General features: G+C 32.5%; 1 protein-coding gene across 20 annotated transcripts in view; it reads right to left on the bottom strand.

Moving 5' to 3' along the window:
- LOC100160047 (CUGBP Elav-like family member 1) overlaps positions 1–19,238 on the bottom strand; it is a 193,934-nt gene that overhangs the window by 75,237 nt on the left and 99,459 nt on the right. For all 20 annotated transcript variants that reach the window (XM_029487507.1, XM_029487506.1, XM_029487524.1 and 17 more), the window contains one exon: positions 4,301–4,383. In XM_029487507.1, coding sequence (XP_029343367.1) covers positions 4,301–4,383 — 83 coding nt within the window. The remainder of the gene's footprint in view (positions 1–4,300; positions 4,384–19,238) is intronic.

The following is a 19,238-nucleotide window of genomic DNA, read 5'->3' on the forward strand; positions in this document are numbered from 1 at the left end:
AATTTTGAAGCAAGTTATGAGAATTTTAAATTTGTTTTAAATAGGTTTAATATCTAGGTACTAAGCCAGACGAGAGCTGCTGCTAAACACAAATTGTCCACGGTATATGCACTTGTATGACGGGGACAACATAATATACGTCATACGTGTGAGACATAAATAAAATGCAATTATAACGTTTTGATTGCATATACCTACTTTCTAACTGCGGTGACCGAGTAGCGACGACGACGAAAATGATAATAATAATAATAATAATAATAATAATAATAATAATAACAATGATATAATATTATAATAATTAATAAGTGATTTATCTTGGAATCATTTGCCTCAACCGACTCAATACATATTTAATTAATCGTTTTCCTCTGAGGCATTAAATCTATAGACTCTTAAATAATAATAATCATAGTAATTCCGTTTAACGCGTCCTATCAAAGGATTTTCAGTTCTCCGTGTTTATACAAAACATACCCCGGGGGCCTTTGAATTAAAATGAATAATTATAACATAGAACACAAAAGACAAAACGGTAAATACGCATAACATTAATATGTTTCGTTAGAAATAATAATAATAACAATAATAATATTAATTCATTTGGCCGTTATATAGAGCTTGTCTCCATAAATTGAGCTAAGCTCTTTAGATTCGTTTACCTATACGGCTATAATGTACATATAAATTCAGAAAGCGCTTTAATCACATTAAGCGTTCATTTAGACATTTACGTGCGTAATTTACAGCTTGATTGACATTTATTTAATGAAATATAAAATGGATTATAAAAGTATATTTCACTATATAGTATAAAGAAAGAAACCGTCTAGAGTGTATATACTATATACTATATATAATATATATAATATGGAGTGGTCACGCACGCACGCGCACACACAGAAGACTCAAATGTATATAATAATAATATAAATTATAGATACAAATTTACGTCGTAGCTTATCGATTAACTGCCCTCAAGGACTTTAGGCGAATAAAACAAAGTTATCATATGAGGGTTTTTTCTTTTAATTTCTAACGATTATTATTATTATAGTTGTATTTAGTAACGATAGGTAATAAATAAAAACAGTGCCTATACAAAATATGCATTAGACATTTTCTCGTTGGAACCGATTCATTATTGAACATAAACTGTAAGCCATTTCACCGAGTCAAACAGGTACTCTCGTCGTGTTTTATTTTCATACATTGGCCTATTCAGATTTCAATGGCACTATATAATATGTCAGCCCTCGTGCTTTTAAGGCGTGAACTCTCCCTCAGAACCCTAGTGATTATTCTTCTCGCTACATACTTCAGTCATGTGGGAGAAAGACTAATGATTTATTTTTTTTTGTTATTACTCAAAGGATGTGGAACAGTGAATTCAAATTCATGTGCTTATATCGAGTATTGCCATATAACATCTAACGAAAATAAATAATAATACGCATTCAGTTAAATATGATTAATTAAACAAATTTTTCATTCGAGGTAATAATAATATACCTATAAGCTATAATATTATATACTTTCTAATTGGAAATTTAAAGTTCAAATGTATTTTTACGTTTTATATTATCCGTCAATTTAATAAATATATTATCCGAATTAACAGTCGAAAAGTATAATAATAATGTACCTGATTATAATCTTATATATTTTATAAAAATCTCGTGTTACTTGTTTGTCCGGGATAAACACCGAAACTACTGGACCGATCTTGATGAAATTTTTACATTTGTGTAATTTGGTCCAACTTAAAAGATATGCTAATTTAAAAAGGGAGAGGAGGTAAAATACATACCCCGGGAGGTGCTCAAACGGGAATTTTGAGATTTCAGATGGAAATTTTTGTTTATAAATGGTTGCCATGAGTGACGTCGTATAAAATGATTCGCTCTAGAAAATTTCAATCCAGAATTAAAGCGAATCGTTTTAATTCGTTGCCACGAGAACAAACAAATAATTTATTATATATTGACGATTTGTTATTATACGATATACATATAAATTCAATCAGTTTTATTATTATGCGTCTATAAGCAATGATGGGTTTTTAAGCTATATAATAATAATAATAATAATAACTATTTGCTTTACTTTTGAAATATAAATTATAATATAATATCCAACTTTAAAAATATGAAATGAAAATCTCTGGAACTACTTATCAGATCTTCTTGATTTTTTTTTTTAAACGAAAGATTATTTCACGTAGAAGATTTATATGAAAGAAAATTTTAGGAAAATCCACCGGTGTATAATATATTGGTTGCTATTGGTTAATCATGTTTGTTGATTTGTATTATTATCTTTTGTCAATATACATATATATAATTTATACAAGAAGATCTTATAAGTAGTTCCAGAGTTTAGCCTGTATAGTTATAGTCTGTGTGTTTATATAGTTATACTCCGTTCAGATTAAGATTGAACAGCTAGGCGGCTCGACCAAAACACGTTTTTTTCGCGCATTTCGGACATTGGTGGGAGCATATGCACGGCGGCCAGGTCAAGCCTGCTTGGACTGTCAGCCAATCACAGAACGCATAGCCATCGCATAGGGGGTCAGACACTGTTCGACGGCTCAGTCTGAATGCGCGAAGCCGGTTCAATCTTAACTTGACCAGTATAGATATACATGTATTATAAATTAATGTTTGTGGGTAGATTAGACTTCTGGGAAGAAGATAAGTTAATTTACAAAGGGTCAAATTTGTTTTTTTTTATTCATTGGATTTTAGTATGGTTATGATAGGATAGGATTTTATATAAATTGATTATATTAATCTACCGTAGGTGCATCATAAAACGAAACTACCAACTAAATTTAATACTTAATACTTATAGCTTCAGCGGTTCCGCGGCTATGTGATTTTTTTCATTTTTTCTCACTTTTAACCTTTTTTACCTCTGTAGCGGCTGAATTTTGAAAAAATCCTTTCTAAGTGGATGTCTACATCACAAAGCAAAACTACTGTCCAAATTTCATACTAATAACTTCAGCGGTTCCGGCTAGTCGATGATGAATTACTCAGGACAAGTCATTTTATATATAGAGATGTCTATACATGTCTAATATTGCCTTAGTCGTGCGTTTTGAATATTTTTATTTTATTTGGCTCAATAAATTGTCAACGTTTTATTTCGCTTAGGCGGTAGTAAACTTCGTTGTTGCTTCGAGCATAATATTTTACGGTAAATTATGAGTGAGTTGACGTCATACCGACACCACCCCCGTTGGACAGGCAAAATCAAAAGCTGTAATTCCGATATAATATCAATATGTATGTTTAAAACGAAAACGTGATAGTTCACATAATCACATAATAATAATATAAGGTCAATAATTCTCGTATTTAAATATAATATCAGTGGGCAATTATTATTGTTAAATCCTTCATACGTACCTTATAATATTAGACACGAGCATAATTTGGAATATATGTATATTTTGTGATATATTTTTATATTTCCTAAGTTTTCGACTACATTATAGGTATATGCCACGTGATAATGCGATAATATGCAAATTAAATTTTTCCCCTTTCTGAACGATTTACTCGCGCGTTTAGGTGTGCGAAAAAGTCCGCAGTGGCGTGATGGGAGGACGGGTTTCTGTACAGGGAATGGCATGGGGTGGTGGTGAGGGTGTGCGAGGAGAGATCATTATAAAATGTTCTGCGGTGAAAAATTCCTTTGTGTTGAGAGCGATTTTTTTTATCTTGTCCCTTTTGCCCCGTTTCGACGACGGTTTTTGTGTGTTTCGGTCCGCCGGTTTCTACGGGACGCCTTGTACCAGCTTTGTAAAAACAATGTCACCGAACCGGCAAAGGGGGCGCGCGCGCTATCGAAACGTCCCGCCGCCGGCGTGGCGATTAATCTTGCTCTAATTGATTTAAAACAGCGGAATTAGCTGTGGAAGCGATATTATTATAGAGATGTAATTAAAGCGTTTTTGTCCGTCTATCGCGGCAGTGTTGCGATATAATAATATATATAGACGATATATATAAATAAAAAACCAACCCAGAATCATTGGATGAGCAAATAATATGAGTTATGGTGGAAGAGGAGGAGCCTGCAGGAGGAAGGAGAGTAGTAGGTGAAAGAGTGGGAGGAGGAGGAAGAGGAGAAGGAAGATACATTTTATAGAAATAATAGAGTATAATTGTATACAGTGATACTATATTATATTATAATAACACTGTATAAAGTGTGCTAATGTCATACAAACAAGTGAATTAAAAATAAATAAATATATATATATATATTTATTGAGAGTGTTTCTTACCCCTGGCAGCGTCTTGATATTGTGTAGAGCATTTTGAGCGTCGAGAGCGGCTTTTCTCGTATAATACGTAACGAAACAACATCCTGTGAACAAACAAAACGATACAATTAGTTAATTGTTAACAAATCGCGCGCGGGTTTCGTTTAAAAGTATTTCGAGAGAAGGACGTTAATCTTACTTATAACTACATCGGTATCTTTAATCGTCCAACCTGTGTATGGTACATTATTGGTACCTCTATACCATACATAATATATAAAAAATATATACCTAATTTAATTCTCACGTCTAATGGTGTAATATTGTTATTATTATTATCGTTCGAACACGGTGTTGACATTTTATTGTATTGTACATTTATATATATATATATATATAGAGACATAGCGGGTACTGAGTATTAAATGAATTAAAACAAAAAAATCACCGTGTCGAATAACGCATGACTAAACCACTTTAATGTAAGAGAAATCAAAATGATCAAAACGTGAAATGTCACGGTTTTTTATTGATTTTATTTTTAAGCAGTTAGCTACACTGCGGGGAGAAAGAGCCGAGTATGTTAATATGTTAAAATTTAGATTCCAGTTAAATTGTCAAACGACTCAAACGGTTGGTTAAAACGAGCATATAATTTCCAGTAAATACAGTAATGGCTAAATCTCAGTATATATAATAATATATTAAATTTGTTTACATTCGAGAAACGATTGTAAAAATCGCATTTTATAAGGACGAACGATTTTGTGTGAGTTTCTTTATATTATATTCGCTATATATATGTATTATAAATCTTTGAATCGTTTTCTAAACCGTCCCCCATTCCATCAGGACAAACTTCTTTCAAATTTCTTTCTCTTCTATACTATATATACAACATACTATATAGGTACTATAATAATGTATACATATATACTGTGCGCTGTATGCATTTATTTCCCCCCGTTTCGCTTCGTTTGGCCCCTTCGCGTACGGTACCCTCTTTAACTGCAAATCAGCGAACTGTGTCGTTTCCTTTACGTGGTCAGCTGACTTTTCTTCTTATTATTATTACTTTTGTCCACGGCGAAATCCGTAAGGAATAAATCAGAATGAATTATCGTCAAAGCTATTTCGCCTTGTTTTATATTACTTCAGAGGAAAAACGGATGCGTGTACGTATATGGTATATGTGCGCCAACTCACCGTCCACTGATCCTTTTTTTTTTTTAACTAGACGCGAGTTAACTCACAACCTATAATACGTAATATATTAGGTTTTCACCTCCCCCAATAGAATTTTTGAGAAATAAAAAAAACAGATTTAAGATTAATGTGTGACGCAGGTAGGTACTATATTTTCTTACGTATAAATCGTACAAATTATACCTGAAAATATAAACGTAAACGTAACGAATGTTTTTCATACGATGCAGATGATAGTATACAGTATATACGCATATATAGAGCCGATGAAAACGATTAAACGGAAATTTGATTGAAAAGTTGGTTGCTTTCTTTGACTACGTGAGTGTACTTCACAGTTCACACCTCAGGTGTGTGCCATGTTTTTTGTTGGAATATATTTTCAAATCATTATAATATAATACTATGAATATGATATTTACTTTGTAATATAAAATATGTCAGAAGTGTCTCTGGGGAAATATATAGTTTAAACAGTTATGATGCTACTCTTTATTATAAATAAAAAACATATTGGTAGGTAGGTACCGTTAATATTTGTATGCACAGATACATTGTTCTTCTATCATCACCTGTGCTATTGTCACCAAACTATATGATTATCTTCGAGTATTATTTCAAGTGAGGATTTCTGTTTGAAACCAAACAAACCTCAATTGGAATATACTAAACGAGAACTTCAATTTTTCAGACGATAAAAATTGATTTAATATTGTTTCGTAAAGGTGAATATGAAATGAAAACAATTTTGCGAATAATAATTGTATTAAACAAATTACTAATTAGCATTGTAGGTAATGTCATCAGAGGAACGAGGGTAATGACGTGAGAAACGAAAATCGATTTGCTTTATAACCCAAGAAATTTATATTTTGCTTATAATATTAAACATTTAATTATTGTATTTTTCCTTTGACTTTTCAGATTGTCTACAGTTTATCTGCACCAGGATTTTTCCTTTAAAACATTATTCCACTGTCGCGCTCCAGTGAAAATTGATTCGGAAATTCTACGAGACGTCCAGGTCAAACCGTATATACACTGTGCGCGACGTGTGTTTTTCGACGGCAGTGGTCTATTTTGATATCACAGACGGGTTCAAAGGTGTTAAGATTGATGGGGCAACACGCGTGACAAAGTTAAATCGAATCTTCTGAATAATTCTGTTATTACCAAAAGAAAAAAAAGAAACCTTTTGAAAAATCGTATTTCCCATACACACATACTATACATTATACGACTACGTTTACGTACCCTATATTATATACGTTCCAGACGAAACACGTGGCGGCTACAGTTGCCCGGGCAACCGGTACGGTGATTTATGGAGTCAAGGTTCGACAGTATTTGCCGGATACACATGGTTGTTTTACACGCATGGTGGCGGAGGTGGTAGTGACGGGAAAAGAGACGCTATGGCCAGAATAAGATGGTGACGTTGAATCAGCGGAGGGGAAAGGCACGGAGGAAGGGATAAGGATAATCAAATTGTGTGTGGAGGGGGAGCAAAAAGAATTCGGCGCATTTCCATATTATTATTATTATTATTATTATTATTAATATATATATATTATAGTATATACGTGTTTCGCTAACGGTAAAATACCGTCGAAAGTCTTTGAATTTATCAACTCGCGCACATTCCGATGGAATTACGTTCTGTGATGCTGTAAAAGGATTGGGGGGGAGGGGGTACACACGTCGTTATACTCTTCCGATTCCGTTAAAGCTCTCGATAAATTTGACATAAGTCGGTAGTCGGTTCACGAACATAATTTTTCTTCTTACCTTTATTATACGTATATACACGCCAAAATCTAGAAAAAATTTCATACCGGATAATGTACCATGTACGACAATAGTTTGTCGTTAATACAGTAATTCAAACCTACGTGATCGATCGTCTCCGTGGACGCAATCAATAAATTACAACACAGCATCAATACGATATAGGTACTGCACGTATATATAATATAGGTGCTTAATATATTATTCTGCGATGTAGAACTATATGCGCTTAATTTAGTTTATCGTTTGACAAATCCGATTTCATTATTTCGACTCGAAAAATCGTTCAAGTGCAGATTCCGACTATACACATATATATATATATATGTATATGTATATATGTATATGTATATACGCATTTTATAATGATTTAAAATTGTTATCAGTGATTTAAAACTCACAGAGAATAAATCTTCGGATTACACCGAGATTATTTTGTTGGTGCTTTTTAAACGAAATGCATAGAGAATATTATTATTATTATTATTATTATTGTATTAAATTGTTTTTCGAGTACCCGGTCTTCATTCAAATGGGGACATAGAGATTATGTCTGATAATTCAAAAAAGGAATTTTGGTCTTCTTTTAACATCCCACTGCACGCGCTAGTACTGCTCTTTCGCCGATTCATCGTCAATAACATCCGAAAAAAAGATTTACGCGACTGGAAAGAGAGATGGATTAAATCTTAGATTTAATTTTATCGTCGTTATTATTATTACGTTCGTCTCCTGTACCGCCGGAAATGGAAAAAATGCCAACGTTTTTGTTATAATACATTATTTGTTTCAGTGCGGTTCGGTCGTCGCGGAGGACGAATAGCCTCGACAATCGATGTCAGTACAAATTTTATATACAGCGACCGGCCGATAATATTATATAACGTAATGCACGGTCAGCGCATATTATGTACGATATCGCTGATAGTGAAGTGGATGGTCCTGCCCATAGATCGAGGGAGTCTCACGCCATACACGCAAAATGTGCTATTTTCTGTAACGCGAATTATAATTATTATTATCCTTATTATATGACCTCTCTCTCCCCTCTCTCTCTCACACTGTTCTCCGACTAGGTACTGTCCGCTGAGCGTGTCGAGCTGCGCGAATTTTGGCGAAACGTAATTGGATCTTACGTGACGCGATTAAGATACTTGCCGGAGACTGACAGACCATAAAAGCTATATTATGCACCGCTCGCGAACCGGTGCGAGTGTATACATATACTATATATACATAAACATATATATAGGTATACAGACGACAAAGATTATTCTACGGAAACTAAAACCGTGTAACGAGACAAATGTTCGTCGAAGTTGGACAATGAAAGTTTCCGTCGAAATGAGCCCCCCAGCGCCAATAAACAGCGTGTACCACCGCCGCCACCATCCTCTCTTCATCCCCTGTATAGTCTACCACCCCGCGCGTATATAAAATACATAGATATATAAACCCATTCCTTCCGACATCAACGAGCCGTCCCTCACTTTCTTCCCCTTGGCGGCCTTCTGATACACTCTACGACGCCATATATACTCTGCCACCCAATACCGAAAACACTAGAATCTGTCACATCACCGCCGCCGCCACCGCTTTAATATAATACAGCGATTGCGATAACGTGGTTTATATTATTATACACTGAACAGGACGACGTTTTGTCGGTGAATCACGATAATATTACATACACAATAATATAATAATAATAATAATAATATAATACGGTGCGCTTTCGTCGATAAGGACGCGAGCGCCCGCGACGACGGCCGTTGGAAGTTTTGAGTCGAATTCGTAAGTTCCCCGACGTTGACGTTTATTGTCCGCGGATGTGTATATGTATGATATTCGTCTGATATTAAATATTACGATGACAATACACGGCATTATATCCATGACTTCTGAAAACGACGTTTTCATTTCATTTCGGAACCAAAGCCTGTGAGAAGTTTGTGGAAGAACATCATAATATAATATTATTACATTAGTCGATAAATAGATGTAACACAACAACTTGAAAACTTGACTTCGGCGAACGTGACCAATCAAATTTTAACAATCACGCTGGAAAATCACGTCTGCCGTATAAACGGAAATTTGATGGCGGTAACACGCTGAATCAAATGTATACCTACGTAGTTTCATATTTAATTCGTTTGTACCTCGGAGGAAACAAGATAACAACTCACCACCCTACTACCACGAGTCTGATGTAATGAAAAATTACTTTTTTTTCTTTCACTACCTATACATAATAATCGTTTTGATCTGATTATTTTACCTCGGACTTACGATATTAGTTCGGATAATCTACGCGTACATGCGTTGCCGGCTATTTCAACCGCATCAAATATAAAGTTCAAGTAATTGGAAATGTTATTTCCTGTTCTAGTTTTCGTGTGTTATTTTTTCCTCTGAGTGTATTAAATGAATCGGGTACACGTCATTGATTTTAGTCTGAGGCATTTCATTTTAATACATTATTTATGTTATATTTCAAGTGATATAATATAAATGAAGCCAATATGAAATCAAATTCACAAAATATATTAAAAATATAAAGATCATACATCGAAGATTGGTTATATAATTGAATTACCTATTGTTTTATATACTTACTGTATATAAGAATAACCTAGATAAATCATAATTAGTTTTTATACACGAATAACATTTTAATATGAATTAAATATTACGTATACGTATGTAAATGTATAATAATGTATTTTATTTTAACATGAATATTAATATGTTTATCAATTTAAAAATCGAGTAAGTTACACAATTACCCTGAACATGAACAACATCACATTTTTAACTCAAGGAATTTAATAACTCGTATAAAACAAAATGTTTAAACATTTTTTTATAGCCACATAAATTAAATATAAATATATATTACAGAATATTTTATGTTAATAGCGGCATTTAATCGTAACGATGCTGGATTAAAATACCTGAGCGTACAAATCCAATATTTTTTATTATTTCATATTATATCATATAAAGAAAAACACGGTTTAATAATATTGAGCGATATTGCTAGGTTAATATCAGAGGCACCACTCTGCCCATTTGAAACGTATTTTCATTTTTTTTTCTTAAGGACTTATAGGTTTGAACAAAGAAGTGGAGAACATAATATTTTACCTCATTTCTATTTTTCTACCCCCGAAGAGCAAAGTTGTATTGTTGAGAATTGTATTAGTGAAAGGCTACCACAAGAACGATTTATTATATTAGAGAATATATCCCAGACCCTAATGAAAGTCGTATTTTTTTTTTTTTACTTTTTCCCTCGTGCGCTTCTCTTTTTCCTAAAAAACTTTGCCACTATTGCGGTAATCGGAAGCTCCCTGTCGCGTATAATATCGTTATTTCACAAGGGAGAATACAAAAAAAGAAGAAACATTATGCCCCAACTTGAAACACCAGTGCACCGTTGTTTTCAAAGTTTTGGGGTCCTCGACGATAAAAAAAAAGAACACAACATTTTTTACGTTATTAAACACGCGATGACTGTAATAATTAATGTTTAATTGAATTTCATAGTGGTATCGTTCGCTCACGCCACTAGAGTTGGGGAGAAAAACTAGGGACGGTCTTATATATATGTATACATGTCGTACTACCGTCACGTGCTTAACGAATTAGCATATTATATTATGATGTACTGCAGTCGGACGTTTTAGTTATGTCATTTAGCCTTGTTTGGTACATTGATTTTAAGACACGATTTACATTTTACGATTACCGTCAAGTACATATTTTTTTCAAAACTCGAAAATTACATAATATTAACTCTTATTACTCAACCGTGCTATATATTTGATAATTTAATATATATACTAGCTTTACTAGTACCCTATGCTGCCAGTTTATTGTGTAAGTTTGGGTAGGTATTTATGAAATATTTAATTCAGAAAATATTCTCGATGTCTTACAAGTGTTTATAGTATTAATCAAATTTTCGTTTTTTTCTCTACGGGAGGAAGCTTTTTGCTTATTTTCAAAAAACATAATCCAATTAGTACATTATATTACATGATAGTTTGCAGACGTCACTACGATAACTCATTTTGCCTGTTAAGTGTTACATAGTTCGTATGAAAAGCATGTACTTTAACACTCGTTTGAGAATTCAATTATTTTGGAAACACGTTTTTGGGTAAATTACTCGTCGACAATTATATAATTTCACCATAAACGTTAATACACGTATGCCGACCGATTGTATACACGACGTTAGAGTATTAGACATGAAACTATACTACATGCAGTAACTATACTTAATACAATTAATTACATACGTGCTTCAAAAATACTGTTATTTATTAAAACCTTTTCAGATATTTAAAATAGGTAAGTAAATCAATCCGGAATAAATAGCAGTTTGCATTAAATTGTATAATATTATAAAACATGGCTGATGGTGACTGTAATGTAAAGCCATATTACTTGTAGTGGCAGTTATATATTTGAGTTTGTGTTTATAATAAGTGTATAGAGACGTTCCTTTATATAGTTTTTTCGGACGTGACAGAAATGTCATGTTAAAAAATAAAAACAATCGGCACTAAGGATTAAGTTAATTTTTTTTTATCGCGTGTTTAGTTCGTCCGTCAGTCACTTTGTTCGTGTAATTTTCAAATCACGTTACGTATCGATGGTACAGGGTTTATATCGTATGATGGGGTTGTTGCGTCGTTAATGAGTTTCGTCGTATTGGGAGGTAGGAGAGGGTGGTTGACTACTAGGATATTATGGTCTATAATCGGGTGGAGGAGGTAACGGGATGAGAAGGATGAGTTGTAGAAAGTGTACGGGCAGGAACAGGGAAACGGATCTCTCCGGTGGTCCTTAAAAGACACCCTTAAGCGATGAAAAATTGAACCTGCCACCCATCAAAAACGAAATGTCTCGCACACACACACACACATACACAACAATCGGCTTAAGTCCACCGGAGCGATTTGCTCCGGTTTCCGGAATCGTTTTTATTGCGCACCGTCAATAAGATGACAGGCCTCCCTTTAATTTTCCGGTTACTATATATATTATACAATATGGTATATACGTACAACGTACACATACATAATAATATATATACGGTCTCATCGAAATTCCATTCCAACCATATAACCTAATCCGTGCCGCCGCCATCAGCGTGCGATTCGTCATCCGTTTTCGAATGGACGTCGGATTACACTGCAGGCGGCTATGAGGGTGCTTGGTGGTCTTTAAGAGGACATTCCGATGGGACTATACATGTACGGAAAGACCCTTCTTCCAAACGTAAGATATTATTTTCACACGAATGCCACATGCGTATTTTTAGATATTATATTGCATATCGAGGCGAATACCGTGAATTGTGACTCAAATAGCCGAAAATCATCGGTAGTTGTACTGCTACTTCATTAGAAATGTCCGGTCTTTAATCGAATAGCACTATAGTCCCGTAGGACTAACGGTCGAACAGAGAGAGCGTTTCGCTCAGGTTAGTGAACACCAAAATATAGTGTAGTGGTGGGATGGCGGTGGAGGTGGTAGTACTGACGCTATAATATATATACTATAATATTATTATATACAACTATATACGCAGTGGGTTATCTCGTGTTCGGATGGAGGAGGAACGCACGATGATAAAGCTCTCCGGTTAAGCCGGGGGCTCCGCACATCGTTGCATATCATACGAGTTTGGAATTCGATTACGTATATCCAAATGCTAACCGAAGTCATACTAGTGCAGACAGATTTAAACGTTATTTAGAAGATAAGTCAATTAAATATTCCCGTAACATAACCCACGTCCCACATATTATAATGATTTACACTGGTAGGTACACTAATATTATATGGTTTGTATCGTATAATTTGTTTTGCGCTTATATAGACATACAAATAATATATTATGTTTATATATATAAGCATTAAGCCCGTTAGGTTAGGTTGTTATAATCATCATAGTACGCCTTACCATGCTATATTATTATGTATTATATGTATATAACTTTTATTTTAATCAGTCTGCGACATTTATGGCCATTGGACTTAAAATTAAGTTGCGTTATTGATATTATATAGTGCGAATAAGATATAATATATATATACATATATATGTACATTACATATTTAATAATTATAGTGGCTTTGATTGAAAATAGGGCAGAAGAGAATATAAAGTAAAACTAAATGACATCATACGTAAACATAACATGGTATAATAGAGTTTTTGAATTATGTTGATTTACGTTTTATCGTTACATTTGTTTGATAAATTGTGTATCCGATAAAAATTGTATGTTTTTGGAGATATCGCAGGTTGGTACTATAGGCTTAATGATTCGCCTAGATTTTTGGAGATCCTAATTTTTTCCTCTCCACGTCTTATATTCTGTATAGTGTATTATGTTTTGATGTGTGTTTAACTATGCGAGACAGACATCACTGCATAATCAAATGTTGGAGGGAGGCTATTCTGTATTCATTAAATATTGGTGGGTAACGCGTATATTTCCTATTCTGAGTAGGTTGGTGTAGGTCTCATATATTTATATTATATTATATATGAATTATGTATTTAAGTATGGGTAAACGTGAAAGTACAACTGTTATTTGTGTCGCTGGTAAACGACATACCTAATTTTATATACAGTCGACGTTTTCGGGGACTGCGTTCGATTTCATTATCTAGAAACAAAAATCGAATTTCGAATTTAAAGGGGACCCAACGATTACTGTTCAGCGTAAACATCGTCGATTAGATTTTCAGCGCGCTCCACCAGAATGGTGAACCAGGGTAGTATCGCAGGTGCATTTCAATTTATTCGGTCACGTGTGGTCGGTCGGCGGGTCCTCGGCCGATACACACGAGGAAAAGTCGATCAACCGGAAACACTTGCGTTTAAAGGTGTTTTATTTACTAAAGAGTGTATACGGAGAACATGGTGGAGCCCATAAATAAATCAGGAACGAGAAACGACACGAAGAAGAGAAGAAGAAAAAAGAAAAGAAGCTAACGGCAAACAGCGAGATATAAAAGTTTCAAAGCTGCTTTGAACTTCACTATAATCTGGGGTTTTGCCCTGTTCACGTGAGAAAGGAGCTGCAACATGATCCGATTACGCTAAACCAAAAAACATTATAAAATGAATACAAAAAAAATTTCACTAATAATCATAATATGCGTTCGGTGTAGAGAATACGAATAAGACAATCGAAGTAAGGTTATAAGTTTTTAAAAACGTTCGTCGACCAAATTCGTTTGATTTTTAATGACACTGCAGATACGTACCTATTACTCAGATTAAGTCTACGAATAAAATGCGTGACTATACTGACGAATTTTGCCATAGAAATAAAAACGTAAATATTTCAGAATCGTTTATATTAAACATTTATCGTGGTTGGAAAAGTTGGACCAAAAATATTTAATACAGCTTCTTACGTGAACGTGTATACCTTTACCTATAGTATGAATAAAATCAATAAATTTTTTGATATCGATCTTCAAATTAGTTTTGTTATTGTTTGTATACAATATTTATAAAAATCTAATTTATCGGATATTAAAACAATTATTAATATTATCAAGAGAGATTCGTTGTAGTATAAGATCAATAAGAAAATTATCCACCATACCCCCACCTAAAAGTGAAGGTATATAGTTACTACGATTAATGCGCATTTGTAATGACTAGTCTATTGCAAGATTAACTCCATATTCGTTTGGTAGTATATAATGATTTGCTTAAGCTCCTTAAATTCGATTTTGAATTATAATCTCCAAGTAGACTACAATATACATACATAAGTATACAATGGTACAGCATCGATCCGTTTTGTTATATTATATAATACACGGAACAGGCGAATATCAATCTAAGTGTGCTTGTGCATTACACACATCCATCAATTGTTTTCGCGAAAATTTGTATTTATACATCATGAATTTTCAAGAGTAATTATATTATTATCAGTATATTATGCTCATTAAAACAGAATTAGCGCTAACGTCATGTTGTTTAATAACAATAATGAATAGGTGTTTTATTTGTTGATATGGATGGCATATATTGGTATACAAGTTGTCTATGATTATGGTAGACCAAACTATTCAATAGATAAGACAGCTGAGGCCTAAGACCTTTGTATAAAATTATTATAATAACATTATTATTAGAGCTCGTGCGGTGGGCCGAGAACACTAATGCAATTTGTAGACAGTAGGTACCTACGTAAATAATGAGGAAACCGTTTTATTAATTTATTTTACCCTTCGTGTGTATGTATCGTCGTATAATATTCTAAAGACAACATACATATAAATGTTATTCAGTGTACAAATCCGATTACATAGGTATCGTGGGCGTTCTGTCAAAAGGTGCGTAGAAACAAAATTTAATATTGCTTACCTACTTTCTAATGCAACTATGCATGCTATACTTAGACACTAAGTATACTGCCTATTATATGTACTTACTATAATACTACTTGTTATTTTTAATAAAACTTGTATTTAATAAATATAGCGTTATATAGAAACTGCATTAAGGTTTTAATTATATATATATAATAATGTATATAATCATAATGTTTAGTAAGAACTAATTTATTTGAAAAAACTTTACTTGGTGTCTTTAATTAAACGACCGTGAATTAGTATTACCTACCTACGTCATACAACGTAAAGTTGGTAGAATTTATTCAGAAAATCGACGCTGAAAATATCCGTGTGACAAATAATAATGATAAAAAATAATATTGATTGCTGTAATAGCTGGCCACCACTATAATAGGTAGAAAACATTGACATATTTTATAATATATATAACATGCAGTCGTACTAATTGGTTTAAAGAATACACTTTAATTATACAGCACTTGCGTTTTGTGCATTTATATTATTAAGCTAGCAAACCAAATTATCTAACGTGTTATATCGGTATGTGTATCTACCAAATGCACGTATTATCAAATGTAATATATAATATCAACTATTGAAAAAATAATTTTCTTTGAATTATATAGATATTATACTAAATATATAGACGAGCCTATAGTTTCATAAGTATTTTGTATAATTCATACATATATTATAATATAAGTATACTGTAATACTGTATACATAACCTAAGCCAACACGAATTAGAATCCGTATAAAAAAAAGTTTTCTGAATAAAATTAATTTTAAGTATAAAGCCGACTAATATAGAACTTTTCTTCGGATCACTAATCAAATTATATAATTTTCTTTGCAAGTCAAAAATCTCACAAGGTTCAAATTGAATACGAATCGAGTTATATAAAAATCAAGATGCTACTCGTTGCAGCTATATTAAATAAAATATAAATACAGTTTTATTTTTTTACGATGTTAAACGTTCTACCTGCTGCCTTTGAAATAACGAAAAATAAATGAAATACAAGTAGCTAGAAAAATTAATATAAAACCACGTACCTATTATTAATATATATATATATATATATAAGCTTTATTCATTTATTTGTTAAAAAATAAAAAATGTTTTCGTACTGAACAAAAGGTACTATATATCGTGCTGTGTCGAAACCTCGGCACGCGTTCGCATATATAATATATATGTATATGTATAAGAAAATGTAAAAAGGAGAAAAAATTAACGAACACAACAATATAGTATAGGGCAGTATAATATGTATACAACTCTCACAAACCTATTCTCTCTTTTCATTCTCTCTCTCTTTATTTTTGTTTTTTTAAAATACACAAAAGAGCACAAATTAATTGTATTTACCCCTGAAATATTATGAGCTTTTGTTGTCTGGTGTCCCATGCTTATAATATTATCATGTGCCATGAAACAATAAATTAAAAAAAACATTTTTTTCATTAAATATTTTTTGATAATATTTTGGTTGCCTTGCGATTGAAATTAGATAGTGGTAGAAAAGTACTGGTAGTTATGACGTCATATAATAATCCCCAGAAAAATATTAGGACATAGTGCCAGAGTTAAGGACAGTTGTGAAAAGTGTGAAAATCATCTAATGCTCAATATTAGAAAGGTTTTTTGTAATTTTTTTTACATCCAGTGTACTTTTGGGGATAAAACGAAATAATAATTTTAATCTTGTATTATAATTTTTTAATTGTTCAGAGGTTTTGAAAATTTAGAAGACATTTAATTTATTTTATGAACTGTTTTCCGTATTTTTAACGACTACTATAAATTAAAATTTTTTTTTAACTCAACATAAAATAATTTTTGATTTACAGTGTTTTTTGTCAATTTTTGTTATCTATTATAAAACAATCACAGATTAATACTGTGGGTTAGTTATATTCATTAATTTTAGAGAAATATGGGTATTGCATTTAAACCTATTCTTCACTAAATCACATTAATTATGTTTGTGTAAAAATGTTTTCAAAAAATTTTGATTTTACTTCTAAATTCTAATACAGTAATACTTTCAAAGCGTTGGAAGGGTGCTCAGTATATTACAGTAAATCAATTTAAAGAGTAAACTAATGTTCAAATATTAATCGAATGTTTAGGTTATTCGTATATTAATTCAATGGGTATACTTAACCCGGTACTATCATACAACAATGACGATTAAGTCAATAAAATTCTTGATATCCATCTGTTTGATGAACTATAACCCATTATTATCATTATTAATTAATATACGTTTTCATATTTTCCTGTGCATTTTATATAATATTTAAATTATGTATACAGCCTTCATATTTTATATAACTATAATCATAATTAATATTGTTTTTTTATTTTTTATTTAGCTACTAGTCTAATATTGTATTTTTTTAAATGAGTATTAAATTTTTAATTGTATATATATTATATCATATTTGTAATACAGTAAAACCTCTCCTAACGGACACCTCTAAACTGTGAAAAGCTCCGAATAGTGAACATTTTCTTGGGAACTAACTAAAAACTTCCTACAAACTAAACCCTCTGAATGGCGGACACCTCTGAATAACGGATAAAATTTCAGCGACCGAGAGTGTCCGGTATTTAGAGGTTATATAAATTCAATTTTTTATTGAATATAATATACTATATTGCATTTTGTCCGTAATTCTCTATTTCTCTATCTCAAATTCAAGCATAGATAAAGGGAAATATATAAACCTTTTATATAATTATATTGTCAACATGTATGTTATGATCGATGATATTGTCATTAGTAAAAATACGATACCACTTTTTTTTATTCTCAGTCAAAACTACCAAACAAATCACGTGTTTACGGAAAATGTACAGCTGTATCAAAAAATTACACTAGGACTTTATACAAATTTATCAAGCGTGTTCATTTCTGTATCCAAAGTTCAAAAAAAATTTACATAATGTCACATCATAATGCACGTAGCTTGGCTTCTGCAGTTTACCGATGGTCATCATCGTAAATCAGTGTACTTACATCGAAACGAATATTCTGTTTGATTGTACGCTGAATTCAGATATTATGTTTCGTCATAATTATTACAACAGGGCACACACGGTTTTTCCGAAACAAGTATAATATAATTTGACGTGTTAATTAAAATTTTCAGCGGTAAAAACTAACGGCGTCATTTACACGCACGTCAAAAATTAATTTTTCCAAACAATAACCGGCGTGGTATGTGCTCTCGTTCGATGTACGTGGCGGGGTGAGTTAGTTTATTTAAAACATGAGCAGGGAAAAAAGCTTCGGACAAACACACCACTACACCATAGAGTGGTCGATGGCGCAGAATCCATTTCCGTATGTTTTTCATGGGGAGACTTCAGCACGTCGCATGCAATGGCGCCGTAGCTGTTTTGTCGACACATGCACCGGCGGCGACCGCTGTTTACACAATAATAATAATAATACTAATATTATAACCCTTCGATATAACATCCGTTTGCATAAAATGGTGTGCTGTTGTTATTAAAATATACGAAGGTAGCTCATTTACTCC

The sequence above is a fragment of the Acyrthosiphon pisum genome, chromosome A1, assembly GCF_005508785.2.
Source record: "Acyrthosiphon pisum isolate AL4f chromosome A1, pea_aphid_22Mar2018_4r6ur, whole genome shotgun sequence".
NCBI lineage: Eukaryota > Metazoa > Arthropoda > Insecta > Hemiptera > Aphididae > Acyrthosiphon > Acyrthosiphon pisum.